At 35.8% G+C, this 14,431-nt stretch overlaps 1 protein-coding gene across 3 annotated transcripts in view; it reads left to right on the top strand.

Annotated features, from left to right (window-relative positions):
• The window catches only part of MAST4 (microtubule associated serine/threonine kinase family member 4), a 309,991-nt gene that overhangs the window by 253,456 nt on the left and 42,104 nt on the right, over positions 1-14,431 (top strand). For all 3 annotated transcript variants that reach the window (XM_025047832.1, XM_025047833.1, XM_015590495.2), the window contains 4 exons: positions 2,763-2,864; positions 5,181-5,313; positions 8,838-8,905; positions 11,235-11,320. In XM_025047832.1, coding sequence (XP_024903600.1) covers positions 2,763-2,864; positions 5,181-5,313; positions 8,838-8,905; positions 11,235-11,320 — 389 coding nt within the window. The remainder of the gene's footprint in view (positions 1-2,762; positions 2,865-5,180; positions 5,314-8,837; positions 8,906-11,234; positions 11,321-14,431) is intronic.

Genomic DNA, 14,431 nt, shown 5'->3' on the forward strand with positions numbered 1-14,431 from the left:
TATATTTGTTAAATAGTGCATTTTGAAACAGAAGAGGCAGATGAGAGAGGAGCCCTATAGTCAGCCCATGTAAGATATTCTTTCCTTAATCACACAGTTCTGTCCCAGGATATTACCGTAATTACCAGTTCAATCCTGTGTTTTTCATTCCTTCATAGGCATTCCTTGAAAAGGGCACAATCAATATCCAAAGCTACTCACATTGAAATCTCTCACTTAATTTTGTTTCTGTATGATAGACTCAGCAGATTGTTACATGGCAATTAAAAAAAAAGTTAAGATTTCAAATAATCATCTGAATAGGCCATGTATTGGATAAAGAATTGTTGATTTGTAGAGAAATTTCTCTTTGAGGCAGAGAAGCATGTATACCTGAGACATAAAGGGCAGAGTCATGTTTACAATATCCTTCCAGAGTTTGGAGCAAAACCGTCTCGGGATTGTGGCCCTTCAGTTGCAGGGGAACGTTCCCCTTTCTGATGCACCCAAATTGTGGGAACCCACTCTGCCTGCCCCATGATGCAATGCTGTCAGTTCCCAGCTGTGACTCAGTGCATGTGCCTGGCCTGTCTTCCAGTCACTTTTCCCATTACAGTCTTTTCCATGCCCAGGCAAGGTCTCTCTGAGGTCTGGACAGCTTAATTTAACTGATGCCTTTTAAAGTCCCGATGTCCAGGTCAATCCCACATGAATGCTTTTTTGTCTCCATTCCTTTTTTTCCACTTAGGTGGATTTAACCAAAGAAAATAAAATATGTAGGAAGCTATAACCTACCCTCAAATCTAGGTCTCAGTATTTTTCATAGTAGCCGACACTTAAAATATAAACACAAGGTATCCATGAGTGCTGAAGCTTGTTGGCAGCCAAGAAACTATTACTCTTCTCATGCTGTGTGTGTGGTTTTATTTGGTGTTGTTTTAATATAGCACTTCCACCCCAATAATGTTAGTAGGTAAAATATTTTTGAGTTACTATAACCCATTATATGTTCTGGCCTTAGTTATGGCTGATAATTCTTAAAAGTAAGAAGTCGAAATGAACTGATTATTTTTACAGTTTTTAAAATGGAATTTATATAATCTAAACTATTTTTTAATTTTTTAAGATATAGAGTTGTTTCCCTTTGAAGAAACCACCAAAACATGTTCAGGCTTTTTAGGTTTTCTTTACATTTCTGAATTTATAAAGCAGTAATTATTATAGTAGAAGAAAATTCAGTATATATACCAAATTTTCAATCAAAAATTTAGGTGGAGTTTTTTTTTTTGCTTCATCTTTAAGTTTGCTTCATCTATTTAGTTTTGATTAATGATAAACTATAAAAAATACATATAACCTTATTTCTTGGCATTCATTGTAAGTTTCAAAATCTGTTTTGTTGCAAAACAAATTGGGAAGAAAACTTAGACGGTTTAAATATTTTATATATATATTTCCTTATATACATATATATATATTTTTTTTCTTATGTACATCCTAGCATTCTAATGGATTAATAGAACCTATAGTTATAGTTACTAGTTGGTTTGCTTTGAATATATTCTATTCAAAAATTATTCACCAATGGTCATTTTTCTATGTTTTTTCTTTTAAATGTTAGCTGTTTTGCTTTGCTTCTGCTGGTATATAGTTTTTATACCTAATTTTTAGAGAGTTGCCTTTGATTTGGTGGCTTAAATTCAGTAGTCATATTACTGCTAAATATAATCATTTTTGTAGATCTGGCCTGCCAGTTCTTTTCATGAGAGGTTCTGGTCCTTGACAGAATAAAATACCTTCAAGAATGATTTTAAATGTTTATTACTATAATTTAAATGTTTATTACTATGTCTGTGAAATTATATTCTATTGCACCAACATCACCTTGACCTTTTTGTAATCCTTAGAGGAAAGTAAATTATAATCATTTAAAAATTAAGAAAGCCTAAAAGTGAGCATGCATAGAAGTTTATATTTAAACTTTTAAAACTGCTTTTATATCTGCTTTGATACAAATTTACCTCATTTCTTCAAGACAGTATCATTGAAAATTAAAACGACTCTGAGTGAACCGAGTTTTGTTCTCAGAATATTTGTTGTGCTTTGATTTCACATGTAGGCAGCATGAAAATAAAATTAAAAAAAAATTTAAGTCAGTTAAATTTTATTGAGTTTAATACCTAGGTATTATTTATTCAACACGTAAAATGGAATCATATGAATGTATCTAAGTATAAACATTATTCACCTAACATTTGAAATAAGTTATGCACACTTTTTATATGTAATGAAATAACTAATTTATAGGTTAAATGTGTTGTATATGTAAACTATATTTCATGCATATGTTAAGTGCCCAGGATAACTAAAGCAGTCCTTTACTCTGTTAGCTGTTTCATACATTAAGGATCTTACATCTGGAAAATCAAGTTTCTTTAGCAGCTACCCACTCTACTTGTACCATGTTCTTAATGTGTCATAAACTGTTGGTGTCTCCTTCATTTGTGGCTCACATTAGGAGTCCTAACATTTTATTTTTAACACAGAGAATAAATCAAAGTTTGCAATTAAAATTGAGCTAATAGAGCTATTTGGTAGATATAGACATTTAATAGTGTCCATTTATGTAGAGATAATGTCCACTCATCAATCTTTTAAAAGTATTTTCTAAATCACTTAATGTTAGAATATTTGCAATTATCTAATTAGCATGCTTTGCCGATTTTCTTTTTCATTTAATGGAGCAACTCTGTTTCATCATTCTTTTCATTGCTTTTTCGTAGGCTCATGATCGTTCGGAAAGTGGAGAATTGGCATTTATTAAACAACTAGTCCGAAAGATCCTAATTGTTATTGCCCGCCCTGCTCGGTTATTAGAGTGCCTGGTAAGTTGCCCCTAGATGTGACTCCATTATTGTTAACTGTGGGAAACCCTTGGCCATCAGAAAGCTCCAATTTCATTTGATTTCAAAGACCAGAGCTAAATAAAAGAGTCAACAAGAACTACAACTAAGAATGTTTATGACGACATGGGTATGTGATTTTTGTTTTCTGGTTTTAAGTAAGAATTCTAGGACTTGTGCTGTATTAAGTGATAGTCATAGCATATTCTGACCAAACTTAACAGATGATTATGAAATATGTGCTTTACCTTATCTCAGTGTAATTACTGTGTTACAGCTGATTTAAAACACTTGCTGAGCCTCACATTTTTGGTGTTGCCAAGATGCAGAGAGAGAGATTATATATGATAACCTGTGGTTATAATTATTATTTGTTTTTAAAATGTGGCATGCTAGAGATAAGTGCTAGTCAGCAGACCATTTGGGGGAATGCAATAGGGCCTCATCCAGACCTGAAGAAACGAGACTTTTAGAGATCAGTTTATTTTATCAATTATATATTTTTTAGTCAGTGATCATTTCCATGTTTTAAAATTTCTGGGTTTTTTTATGTAATTTCGATTGAGATTTCATTCAACACTGTGAACAAATATGAAGCTTTGAACATAAGAATAATATTTAAAAGGGCCTAACATAGTATCAACATTCACTTTTAAGTTGTACTAGCCATTAAAGTATTTTTAACACTGTGTACAATACAGCTTTTCAAAATTATACATACACAAATGTGTACATATATGGTTACATTGCTATGCTTTCGCCCTTATTTTAATTAACATTCACAGCTTTTTATAATGGTGAAATGTTCACAGCCCCATAACTAAATACCAATGCACAGTGAGACGTGGTACAGGGGAAATCTTGAGGAGAAAGGTAGGGACATGGTGGAGTAGGGCTTTCCATCAAAGGCCAAGACCCTTAAAACCACAGAATCAAAAGCACCATTTGGCAGTTAGTGTCTCTGGGAGGAGAACTGTGTGACTGGTGAATACAGGTAAAAGGAAGACTTTTTATTCTCCTAGTGTACCTTTTGAATTACGCACTATATGTGTGTACTTCCAGTACTTGTTTAATTTCGAGAGAAATACCAGTTAACAGTAAAATGTGTTTCTCTGGACAGCAACAGGTAGACTCAGAAATCTTGCCTTAAAAGAGGGAATGATTTCTTTTACAGTAATCACTTCTAATCAGAAGAGATAAAGTAAAAGCATCACCTTTGAAGATACAAACATGTAAACTTAGTAGATTTGAAAATGCTGCTGCTTTCAGCACTGCTTAAAGCTCAGATGAAATCGAAGTTTTAGGGGATGTGTTCCCCAACCAACAGTCTTGTGCTTGCAGTTCCAGGCTTCCCCGGTCATTGTACCTTTTATATAAAAGGGCACCTAGTGTGCACATTTGTTTGGCTTAACTCTATTTGCAGCAATTTTTTTTTTTTAATGGCCTTTAGAAACATTTGAGTAATTGTCAGGTGAAATCCTGAGATTCCAAAGTTGCCTATTTGGGCCATTAATAAAAATAGGAAAAATCATGGGAGAAAAAAAATCCAGGAAATATAACATAAAATTGCAACTGTGTTTTAAATCTGTAAGCATTATTGTTTATAACACATAAATCCACAGCATTCATCTAGAGTGATGTGATATAAAGATTTTTACTACATGCTAGAAGCAACAGACATCAAGAAAGTAAAATACGTAGGATAAATGAGCTACTGAATTTTTAAAAAGAAGTAATTGGAAGAACTAATTTTATATTTCTCTTAGTCTTCACATTAATTTTAGAGTGTACTGATAAAATAATAATTTTGAGCTTTTTCTTTCTAATATTTTTGGATACCTCTATACTAAGGGAGTTTCCTATGAAACCTTGGTGAAAATGTATTCTAACATTATGCCTTTTGTGTGTGGCTATTTATGTAGAGAGAGAAACTGAATCTTCAGGATAAGAATCCCAGATTTTCCAACTTTGCTAAAAAGGCACAATTAAAAATTCAAACCTATTTATTTTCAGTGAGATAGATACCTGAAGTAGAGGCTAATACCTGCACAGTTGCATTACAAAGAAATTGGAAATGGTCATTTTGTTTGGGTTACCAAGTACATTAATGTATTGCCTTAGAAAATGAATAGGCTTCAAATATGAAGTAAGAATTATATACTTTTTAAAGCCACTTGCCTCCTTTCATCGTAAATAACCTACAACTATATATATCCAGCAATTTTATTGTGAATAGGACTTACATAATAAAACCTTAGACAGTTTTGGATCAAAGTATCATCTGTGTTTGTCTTCTAGGAATTTGATCCTGAAGAATTTTACTACCTATTGGAAGCAGCAGAGGGCCATGCAAAAGAAGGACAGGGTATTAAAACTGATATTCCCAGGTACATCATTAGCCAGCTGGGGCTCAATAAGGATCCTTTGGAAGGTGAGTACCTTGGATGGGCTAACCTTTCACTTGTTTATGCACCGTGACCTCATGGAAGAACTTAGTGACAAATCTTTATTTTTTTATTTCCCCCATATTTCGTCTCTGTCTACTGAAAAGTCCAAATTGAGGGGTCAATTGCGATTTGAAGGAAATAGCGACAAGTTGAGTCCTGAGAAGCATATGAGCATGACCCACTTTGTGTTTACCTAGAGTATGGGGACCACTTTGAAATCTTAGCAGCCCATCAGCCATTCTTAACAGTACCAGAATATCCCAGAAGGGTTTAGATTTCAATCTTCTGAGTAGTTTTTCTACTTGCAAAGTTTAGTTGGGTTCTTCTCAAAGGTACTTTTAATTTTGAAACCGCTGCTAAAGAAATTAATTATAATTTATTTAAAAATGACATTTAAATTTAAAGTAATTTGTGAGTAAGGTAACTGATAATAGGTTACTTTAAATCAAGTGCACAATTGGTTGATATATTTTTGTTTACTTGTCCCCAAAACTTCAGAATAATAGTAATATAGAAGGGGGAAAAAGTTTCTTAAGCTTATATAAAGGATTTATGGTTGATTCAAATGAAAAAAAATAAAGGTCTAATGCTATTAAATACAAAGAAGAGGAAACACTCTGTTAATTATTTGTTTTTAAATTTAATATTGAGAAGCCACTGCCCTCCCACCCCAATCTTTTTGTGTTCATTGTTGTTTGGGATTGTCATTTAAAACACTTAGGTTACATATACCGCCTAAAAAGACTCAAAAATAATCCTAGACTCCTTCATTCAGAGTTGTCTCTCTGGTTCATTAAATTGAATTTACAGTGTTTGTTTTGCCAAACTGTTTGTAATGATGATAACTGTTGGCACAGACATTTTTCCATCTAAAGCCAGAGACCCTGCTGCTCTCTCCCCTGCTCTCCTATTTCCCCCTGCTTTGTTTGCGCTTACGGCCATCGGATCTTTGCTTCCAGGGAAATGATGCATGCATTACTGGGAGATAATGCTAGATAAATTTATACTGTACCGAAAGCAATACCACAACAGATTCAGCACTTATCAGAGATTGGTGGCTGCTTTTCTGAAAAGTTCCCTGGGGAGAGATTTTCCCCCATGGCTTTCAAATTACCATCTTTACCTTTTTGAATCATGAGTCTTCAGAAATGGTTTAAATCAATGAAATAAAAAGGGCAGATGTTTAATGGTATTTAGATGAGTTTTAAAAATCTCTTCAGGCATTACAAAATGATGCCTTAGGTTTCTGCTTCAAAAGCTGACTCTTGGTTCCATTCCATTACTACCCATGGCTTATAAATAATATGTATTTCTCAGATAATAGTTATTTAGCAGAAATTCTATTTAAAACAGAACCATTTTTTAATTTGTTTTTTCATAAAAATAATTGGAGTCAGGGAAGTTGTCAAGGTATATTACAGTGACTTTTCACGCTGCATAGTTAAGGTAGTGTCAGCTCTTGAATTGTAGACAGAGTGAGCTCTTCACAGTTTTCTTATCTGGTAGTAAATATCACTGTAGGCTGAACTTTGGTAGGTGAATAATCTGAGGCCCATTTATGTACATTCTTCACAGAGTCTTTAAAAAATTTAATAGTGATCTTTGACAAGTTTCAAGGTTAGTAATACAAATTGATAACTAGGAGTTGTGTTTTTAACTCGACACTTAATTTTCTTGATTCAGATCTGAGGATAGTTTTTAACCTATTTGTTATCACTTAAAATATGATTATTACAAACTCTGATCTACATCTGCCTCCTCTTCTTGTTTACATCTACACTAACAATCCTAAAGCCTGACCTTTGCAGGTAAGGAGTGAGGATCTGAAGTGGGATGGCCCAGGACTGTGCCCTTGTGGCCAGCACTGCAGGCTGTGTGCCCTTGACCACGCTCTGGATGTATGGACTTCTTTGTGCCTTAATATTCTTTCTGTAAAAATGGGGTGACAGTAGTACCTATTCATAGCATTGTTTCCAGGGTTACATCGATTTACCTCTGTACCCAAGATGTAGTAATGCTTAATAAATGTTAGCTGCTGTTACTATTTTATTTAAACAATATTAAAATCACTCCTTTCCTTGAAATCTCCTCCAACTGATACATTTTAGTTCACCTCCTAGTTCATAAATCTAAAGTGCTGGTCTCATAGGATGTTGACAGCATTTGAGTGACACCAGGAAAGCATACACTTTGTACTCAGCTCATTTTTATTCTTGAATTTTCCCTGCAGGTAAACTGGGAAGGTGAGTGTCAGTGTCCAGTTATTTTAGAATCTGCAGTTTATTTTTATCCAAAGACAACACTCCAATGTTGCTTTGCTTCATATCTTTTATGTGTAATCTGTCCCCTAAAAAGGATGATCGTATTTATAAGAACATGAGTACACGAATAAGAGCCTAAGAAATAATTTTAGATGCATATAAAAATATATAACTAAAAAATATATTTAATATATATAACTAAAAAAAACCTTTTTATTATACAAATTCAAGTTTGAAATACTAGAAAATGCAAATTACCTATGATTGTACCACTCAGTGATAACCCCTTTCAACATTTTGGAGAAAATTCTTTTATGTTCTTTTTCTAATACAAATAATAATAATAAAATAATAATACTAATAAAAATCAGCCTTAACAGTAAAATGAATTAGATTTGAGTCTTCAAGCATGCATACCAGTGTAGGCTGAGGAATTAGATGCCCTCGTCTCTTTAACTGGACCACCAAGATTGTACTTAAGCTGGTGTCGAGCATGTGGCATCCAGCCCAGGATTGACTACACGATGTAATCAGTAATATTAAATAACGGTCAACAGTCAGTTAGTACTTAATTTTTGCTAGTCAACATGCTAAGAGCTTTTCATGCATTGTCATATATAATATTCATAAGAAGCTCTAAGAGATCAACAAAAGTGTTGCTATTTTACAGGGTAAGAGCCGAGGTTGAAAGGTCACTAGTAAGTGCTGATAGTGGTGGTAACCCAAGTCATTTCATCCCCAAACCTCTCTTAACCACTATTATTGCTTCTTTTCTGACAAACTGCAAATTCTTAGTGTACTAGGTGGACTATATCTCAGTGGCTGTGAAGGAATGAAAGAAGGGATGTTCACTAAAACTTCAGAATCATCTGAGCTGCAGTTGGTGGTCTCTGATGCCTGTCAGAGCCTGGGAAGATTTGCCTGTCTTGGAAATCTGATTACAGGCACAGTCATTGACCCCCAAATCACTTCCACGCTGAGGTGATTGTGTCAGCCAGTGAAACCTGCTAGCTGTAGCAGAGGCCCAGCTCTAAAGTACCTGTGTCTAGATGTTCAAATGCAGTGAGATTCCAGGGCAGGATGTGTGATAAACAATTTCCAAATGCCATTTTGAATTTAAGATTTTCCCCTGGGCTCATTGGAGCATAGAATAAATTTTTTTTTTCCATTGTTTTGGTATGGTGCTCTTGTCTAATTGCCATTGCCCTGTTTTTCTTAAACTTTGCTTTTTTTTTTTTTAAACTTAGAAATGGCTCAGTTGGGAAACTATGATAGTGGGACAGCAGAAACACCAGAAACAGATGAATCAGTGAGTGTAAGTATCTTTCTTGATAAAATATGTTATTGGTTTTTCTGTTTATGGCAGCTGGAGATTTTGGCTGTTAATTACTTTATTTGTTCAACAAATGTTTATTGTGTTTCTATGTATAAGGCACCAGGCATACAATTTTAGCCCCTCCCTTCAAAGAGAAAGGATCTTTGCTTCCAGTGAAGTGATGCTTCCATTACTGGAAGATGATAAAATAAAAATAAATCATGCAAAAATTTTTAAATAATAAATTTGAAAAGATCTATAAAGAAAAATGACCATGTGCAACTGGAAAATAACATGAAGAGATTTACCTTAGTCTTGCCAGTCCAAAAAGATTTCTCAAAGAAATGACACTTGAGCCAAGACGTGAGATGTTACTAGGATGAGAAGGGGCAGCGGGAACAGTCCAGGCCAAGGGAACATCGTGGGCAAAGACTGTGCCACAAGGGAGCAGAGTCCATCTTAGGACTAAGAGCAAGGAGGACAGTAGAGATTGGAGAGCTTGGTAAACTGGACACAGAGGTCCTAGTTCATCTTTGTCAATTTTTTTCTTTCAAAGAATAGTGGGAAGCTGTTGCATTTGGAGGAAATGTATGGGAATGTAGGGCAAAAGGGGGTGGACAGGGAGATGACACAGTCTGATTTATAGCCTGAAAAAAAATCACACTGATTACAATGTAGAAAGAAGATGGGCTAAGAGGAACAGGCAGGGTAACCCTGAGGAAGCCAGTTAAGAGGCCGCTACAGTGACACAGATGAGAGGTTCTGGATGCTGCTCTCATTCTCCTTAATTATGAACACTAGAAACGGATTCAGGCTAGAGCAGGTTGAAGGCGGACAGGAAAGAGGGGCAACTGGGTATCCTGGGATCTAAGAACCCAGGCTCTGGAGTCAGATTGCCTAGATTTGAAACCCGCTCCAACTCTTAATAATTGTGGGATCTCTCCATGCCTCAGTTTCTTCATCTGTAGAATGGATGTAAAAGATTAAATGCGATAGTTTGTGTAAAATAGGATAGCACCATACAGTAAATGCTAAATAAATGCTGGTTTTGTTCATTTTATTATAACTGTTATAATTTTGAGTGTGTTGAGAGTGATGTTCTTTTGAGACATCCAAGAAGAGCCATCAAACTAGCAACTATGTATAAGGTGTGGTATCCTTTGGCACTTGGAGGGAGAGTTTTAGGTGGAGGTCTGAATGATTTAGGAGTCATGCACTGACATAAATGAGACCACTTTCAGGTAGGGAAGAGTTACCAAGACAAGTTGGTCCCAGTCTTGAATTATATTTTCCAAGATGAGATGGTGACAGGTGATGGCTAGTCCAGGTCGCATGGCCAAAGGCCAGGGGAGACTAGAGGAAAGAGTTGGTTGTTTGAGTTGAGGTGGTCAGGTAGCCCAGAGGCCAGGGTGTTGAATGAGTCATCTGTGCAGACACTGGGGCCACCCAAATGGTGAAAGAATGCGAGCAGAAAGGAAGGTGGGAAGCTGGGTACCCAAGTCTCCCAAAGATGAGAGTATGACAGAATCAGCAAATGACAACACTGAATGGAGGAGGATGGGACATAACTTAGAGTCATGGAGTGTCTTCTAATTTATAGGAAGGGAATTCTGGGTTCTGCAGAAGGGGCAAAGAGGATGGTAACACCCTCTCAATGCTAAAAATACATGAGGTGCGAGAAAAAACTTTTGAAGCACTTTATTTGTTCTTTTCCTTTAAATTAAAGTTTTTAAATAGCTCTCTTTTGGAAAATTGATATCTAAATCATGGTAAACCTTATGATATGGAAGTAAAGAAAGGTAGGTATTCTATGCTTGGGTGGTGTCCCATTCGTTGCTGACTACCTTTTCCAAACAAGAAAGTTTACCACGGGAATGAAATAGATGTGCTCTGGTCAGGGACAGAGAAGCCACTGTACCTACCGGCCCGTGTATAGCCACCTTAGCCCATTCTTTTCTGGCTGACTGAATCAGAAGGAAGGTTGAGCATTCTGGACTTAAATCTCAAAACTTTAAAAGTTAAGGGTAAGGCTAACCTACATAGTTAACAGAGGTAAATTAAGATCAGGAATTTTCAAAAACCTGGTGCCTTCATCTCCTGGAAGTGTAGGTTCACTTAAGTGTAACTTAGACACCGTCGTGAGGAGTGGTTTATCAGCACTGCTCTGGAGAATTGATCTTTAATGCCGTCTCCCAGGGTCTTTTGCTAGAATACGCCCCTTCAACATATTAACCAACACAGCATGTAATTCAAGTATTACTTATTTTGCTATTAAAATCATTTTCTTGAATTCTCAACTACTTTTTAACGTCCATATTTTGTTTCCAAGAGCTCTAATACTTCCCTGAAACTTCGAAGGAAACCTCGGGAAAGTGATTTTGAAACGATTAAATTGATTAGCAATGGAGCCTATGGGTGAGTAATTCAAGAAAACTCTCTATTGTATTTTAACACATTAGAGTAATATATTCTTCACATTTATCTTATGCCAAATAGATGTTGTTTAGGGACTTTAGTTTCCAGATCACTGCTCCTTCGTTGATGGGTGTAATGTATAGCCACAATCAGTTTTCACTGGATACTTTATCAGAAAACATATCAAGTGGCCTAGGAGTTATTTTAGAGGATTGAAGAGAAAGATTTTAAAAGTAAAAATGTATAAAGTAAAGGAAAATGTTTATATATGCCTGCTTCTTCCTCCTTTATTCTGCCCTTTTGGGTTCAGAAGTGACTGACTCTTGGTTCATATAGATATATGTATATATAAAACACATATCTGGATATATATCTATAGATATATAGATATACATCTGTATATCTCTCTATATATATGTAGATATATATCTATATATCTCTCTATATATCTATATATATCGGAATATATGTGCGTATCTGAATATATATTAGCATCTGGATAAAAACATTATACATATCTGAATATGTATAAATTCATATATAGCATTAGTTCTTGAGAATTAGCCAGTACTTCCTGCCTGACTAGCAGTCAGCCTCATAGAGAAGTATTAAAATAGGAAGACTTGTTGAAAATTAAGAGCAGTACATTTCTTTTAGTCTTTATATTACATCAGGATTGTTTTTCATTTGAACTCTGTGCTATAATCTGATTATGTTCGTGGTGCCCCTTCCTCAATCCGTTTTTGTAGACACATGATTTCCCTTTTCATGGCAAAGGGTCAATAGTGACATGATCCTCTGAGCTACTAATAAATAGTTTGAAAGGGCAATTAATACACAAACAATGTTCTGGTCCATTTTAGACAGCCCGAGAATTCTAGTTTAATTCAGTATTAATCTCAATTCCATCTGTATAAGGAGAGCAATAAACGATCTCTTAGACATTTATTGCCATTTTTCACACATATGAACAGATGAGATAAAAGTCATTCTTGTGGTGCCACAAGGGATCTTTCTCCTTACAATTTTTTTTTTTTTTTACCTCTGATATTTTCCACACCATTAACTTAGTGAAGAACTTAAATATTTGTGAGTCCTTCCTATGCTTCACTGATTTGCTTTCAGGATTATGTCAAATGGCATATTTCCTCATGGGGCTTATAAATGCTCTCTGCTGTTTTATTTTCATGATATTTTATTTCCTTCAAAGACCTCGTTGAAACTTTTCTACCTAAGAAATTGTTTCAGCATGCTCTTCTCTGTGGGTTTTATTTGTTTATTTGTTTTTCATTCTTTTTAGTTTTGGAGCACCTCTGAAGATTTCTTAGGGAGAAGACTGGACTTTGATTTATGGGTTTGAATACTGCTAGATTTTATTGGCAGTGGAATTCTGGAATAAGATTATCTGTGAAGCACCATGTTGATAAAATGTGGGCATATATCTTAGCAGTATTTGGAATTCTAATTGGTTGCGTAAACTCATTTGTAGTGCAATTAAACCACTGTATAGTAGATGAGGTATATCACACTTTGGGGAATGGTTGGGAATATACATGAAGTTAAACAAGCTGTGAATCAGTAAACACCCAGGATGCAGGCCAAGTCATTAATGGGCTCACAAGCTGCCTGTAGGAGCCTCTGCCAATCAACCAAAATGCTTTTTTTTTTCTCTTTTTCTCTTCTCAGATTTAATCTCTCATTACATTTTTGACAGATTTCCTTTACATGTTAATTATTTCTAATTTAAATTTGAATGGAGCTACACCCATTGGTCCACCCAGTCAAGATGCTGATTACAGGCTTCTGCGAACAGCCGAACAAATGGATCCCTCTATGGATAGTTGAACTGGAGTTGTTAGAGGCTTTCTTAGGTATCTTGGTACCGGTGTACCTCTTATGTCAGTGACTCTGAGTGACACTGATGCCACGACTTCTTGAAAATTGGTTATGTTGGGGACTAACCTTCAGTAGGAAGAGCCTCTTACCTGTCATGCTAATACACATCATGGTTTTCTCAACATCCTACTTAATGACAATTCATGTTATAAAGCCAATTTGCTAATTTGCTGAGCATCTGATTTCCTTCTCTGTTTAACATGATTTGGATCCCTGACTGAAAGTTAAACCAACTTAGCACTCCATAGAAAGCTAACACTTAGTATGTGCCAGGCATTGTACTAGTTTCTTTTATCTATGTTCTCTTCTCAAGAGCTTTGTGTGGTAGCTGTTCTTGTTTCCCTTAGATCTGGGGAAAGAGAAGCTCAGAGGTCTGGTCACAGACACTGATTCAAAGCAGAGCTCTTTTTGACTCTAAATATTCTTTTGTTATAACTTCTGGCCATCTTAATTAGGGTATAGAGGTCTTTCTTCCATTGAGCACTTTCACCTGGATTTTTAAATTACAACTTGGAATGTTTTTTAAGTGAAAGAATAAAATCGACTTAAAATTCTAAAACGTTTTTTTAAAAACCCTAAATTTGAAAGGCACGACGTTTCTCCCCCACCTTGCTCACTTTCTCGCCTCGATTGCAGTTGTTCTCTCTTGGCCCTTGAAGGAAGGGAGTCAGTTACCTGAGAGACCCATGTGAGCCAGTTGCCTGTGCCCCCACTCCCACACGTTCTCTCCCTGTAGCCTTTCCTCTCAGGTTTTCTCTAACATATGCACCCTCATTCCCACATGCAGATTTGCTTGCACAGATTCATGTATCAGCTCTCAGATTCATGCATAATTTTATATGCATTAGACATTCACACTCTCTATAGAACTGATTCATTCTGCTCCAGATTCTGTCAGCTCCTGATTCCATCTCTCCCCACTCCCACACCTCAGTTCTGCATGGGTGGAGTGAAGCTTGGCTTAGAGAGAACGAGGGCCCTTGGCTGCCTGCATCACCCTTGACTTTTCTGATTTCGCAGGGAGGTCAGTGCAAGAAAAGGGAGGCAGAAGCAGCCTTTTCAAAGAAAACAACCCTGGGGGCCAGAAAGCAGAGAATATGAAGCTGAATCACTCCAGTTTTATATCCTTGGGAGATTTACAGCTCTGCTTAACAGTGTTAGATGTCTGTTGGCTCTTGTCTCTCTTTGTTTCTCTCTTTTTCAATCTCTCTCTTT

This window comes from Pteropus alecto, unplaced genomic scaffold (genome assembly GCF_000325575.1).
Source record: "Pteropus alecto unplaced genomic scaffold, ASM32557v1 scaffold20, whole genome shotgun sequence".
Taxonomy (NCBI): domain Eukaryota; kingdom Metazoa; phylum Chordata; class Mammalia; order Chiroptera; family Pteropodidae; genus Pteropus; species Pteropus alecto.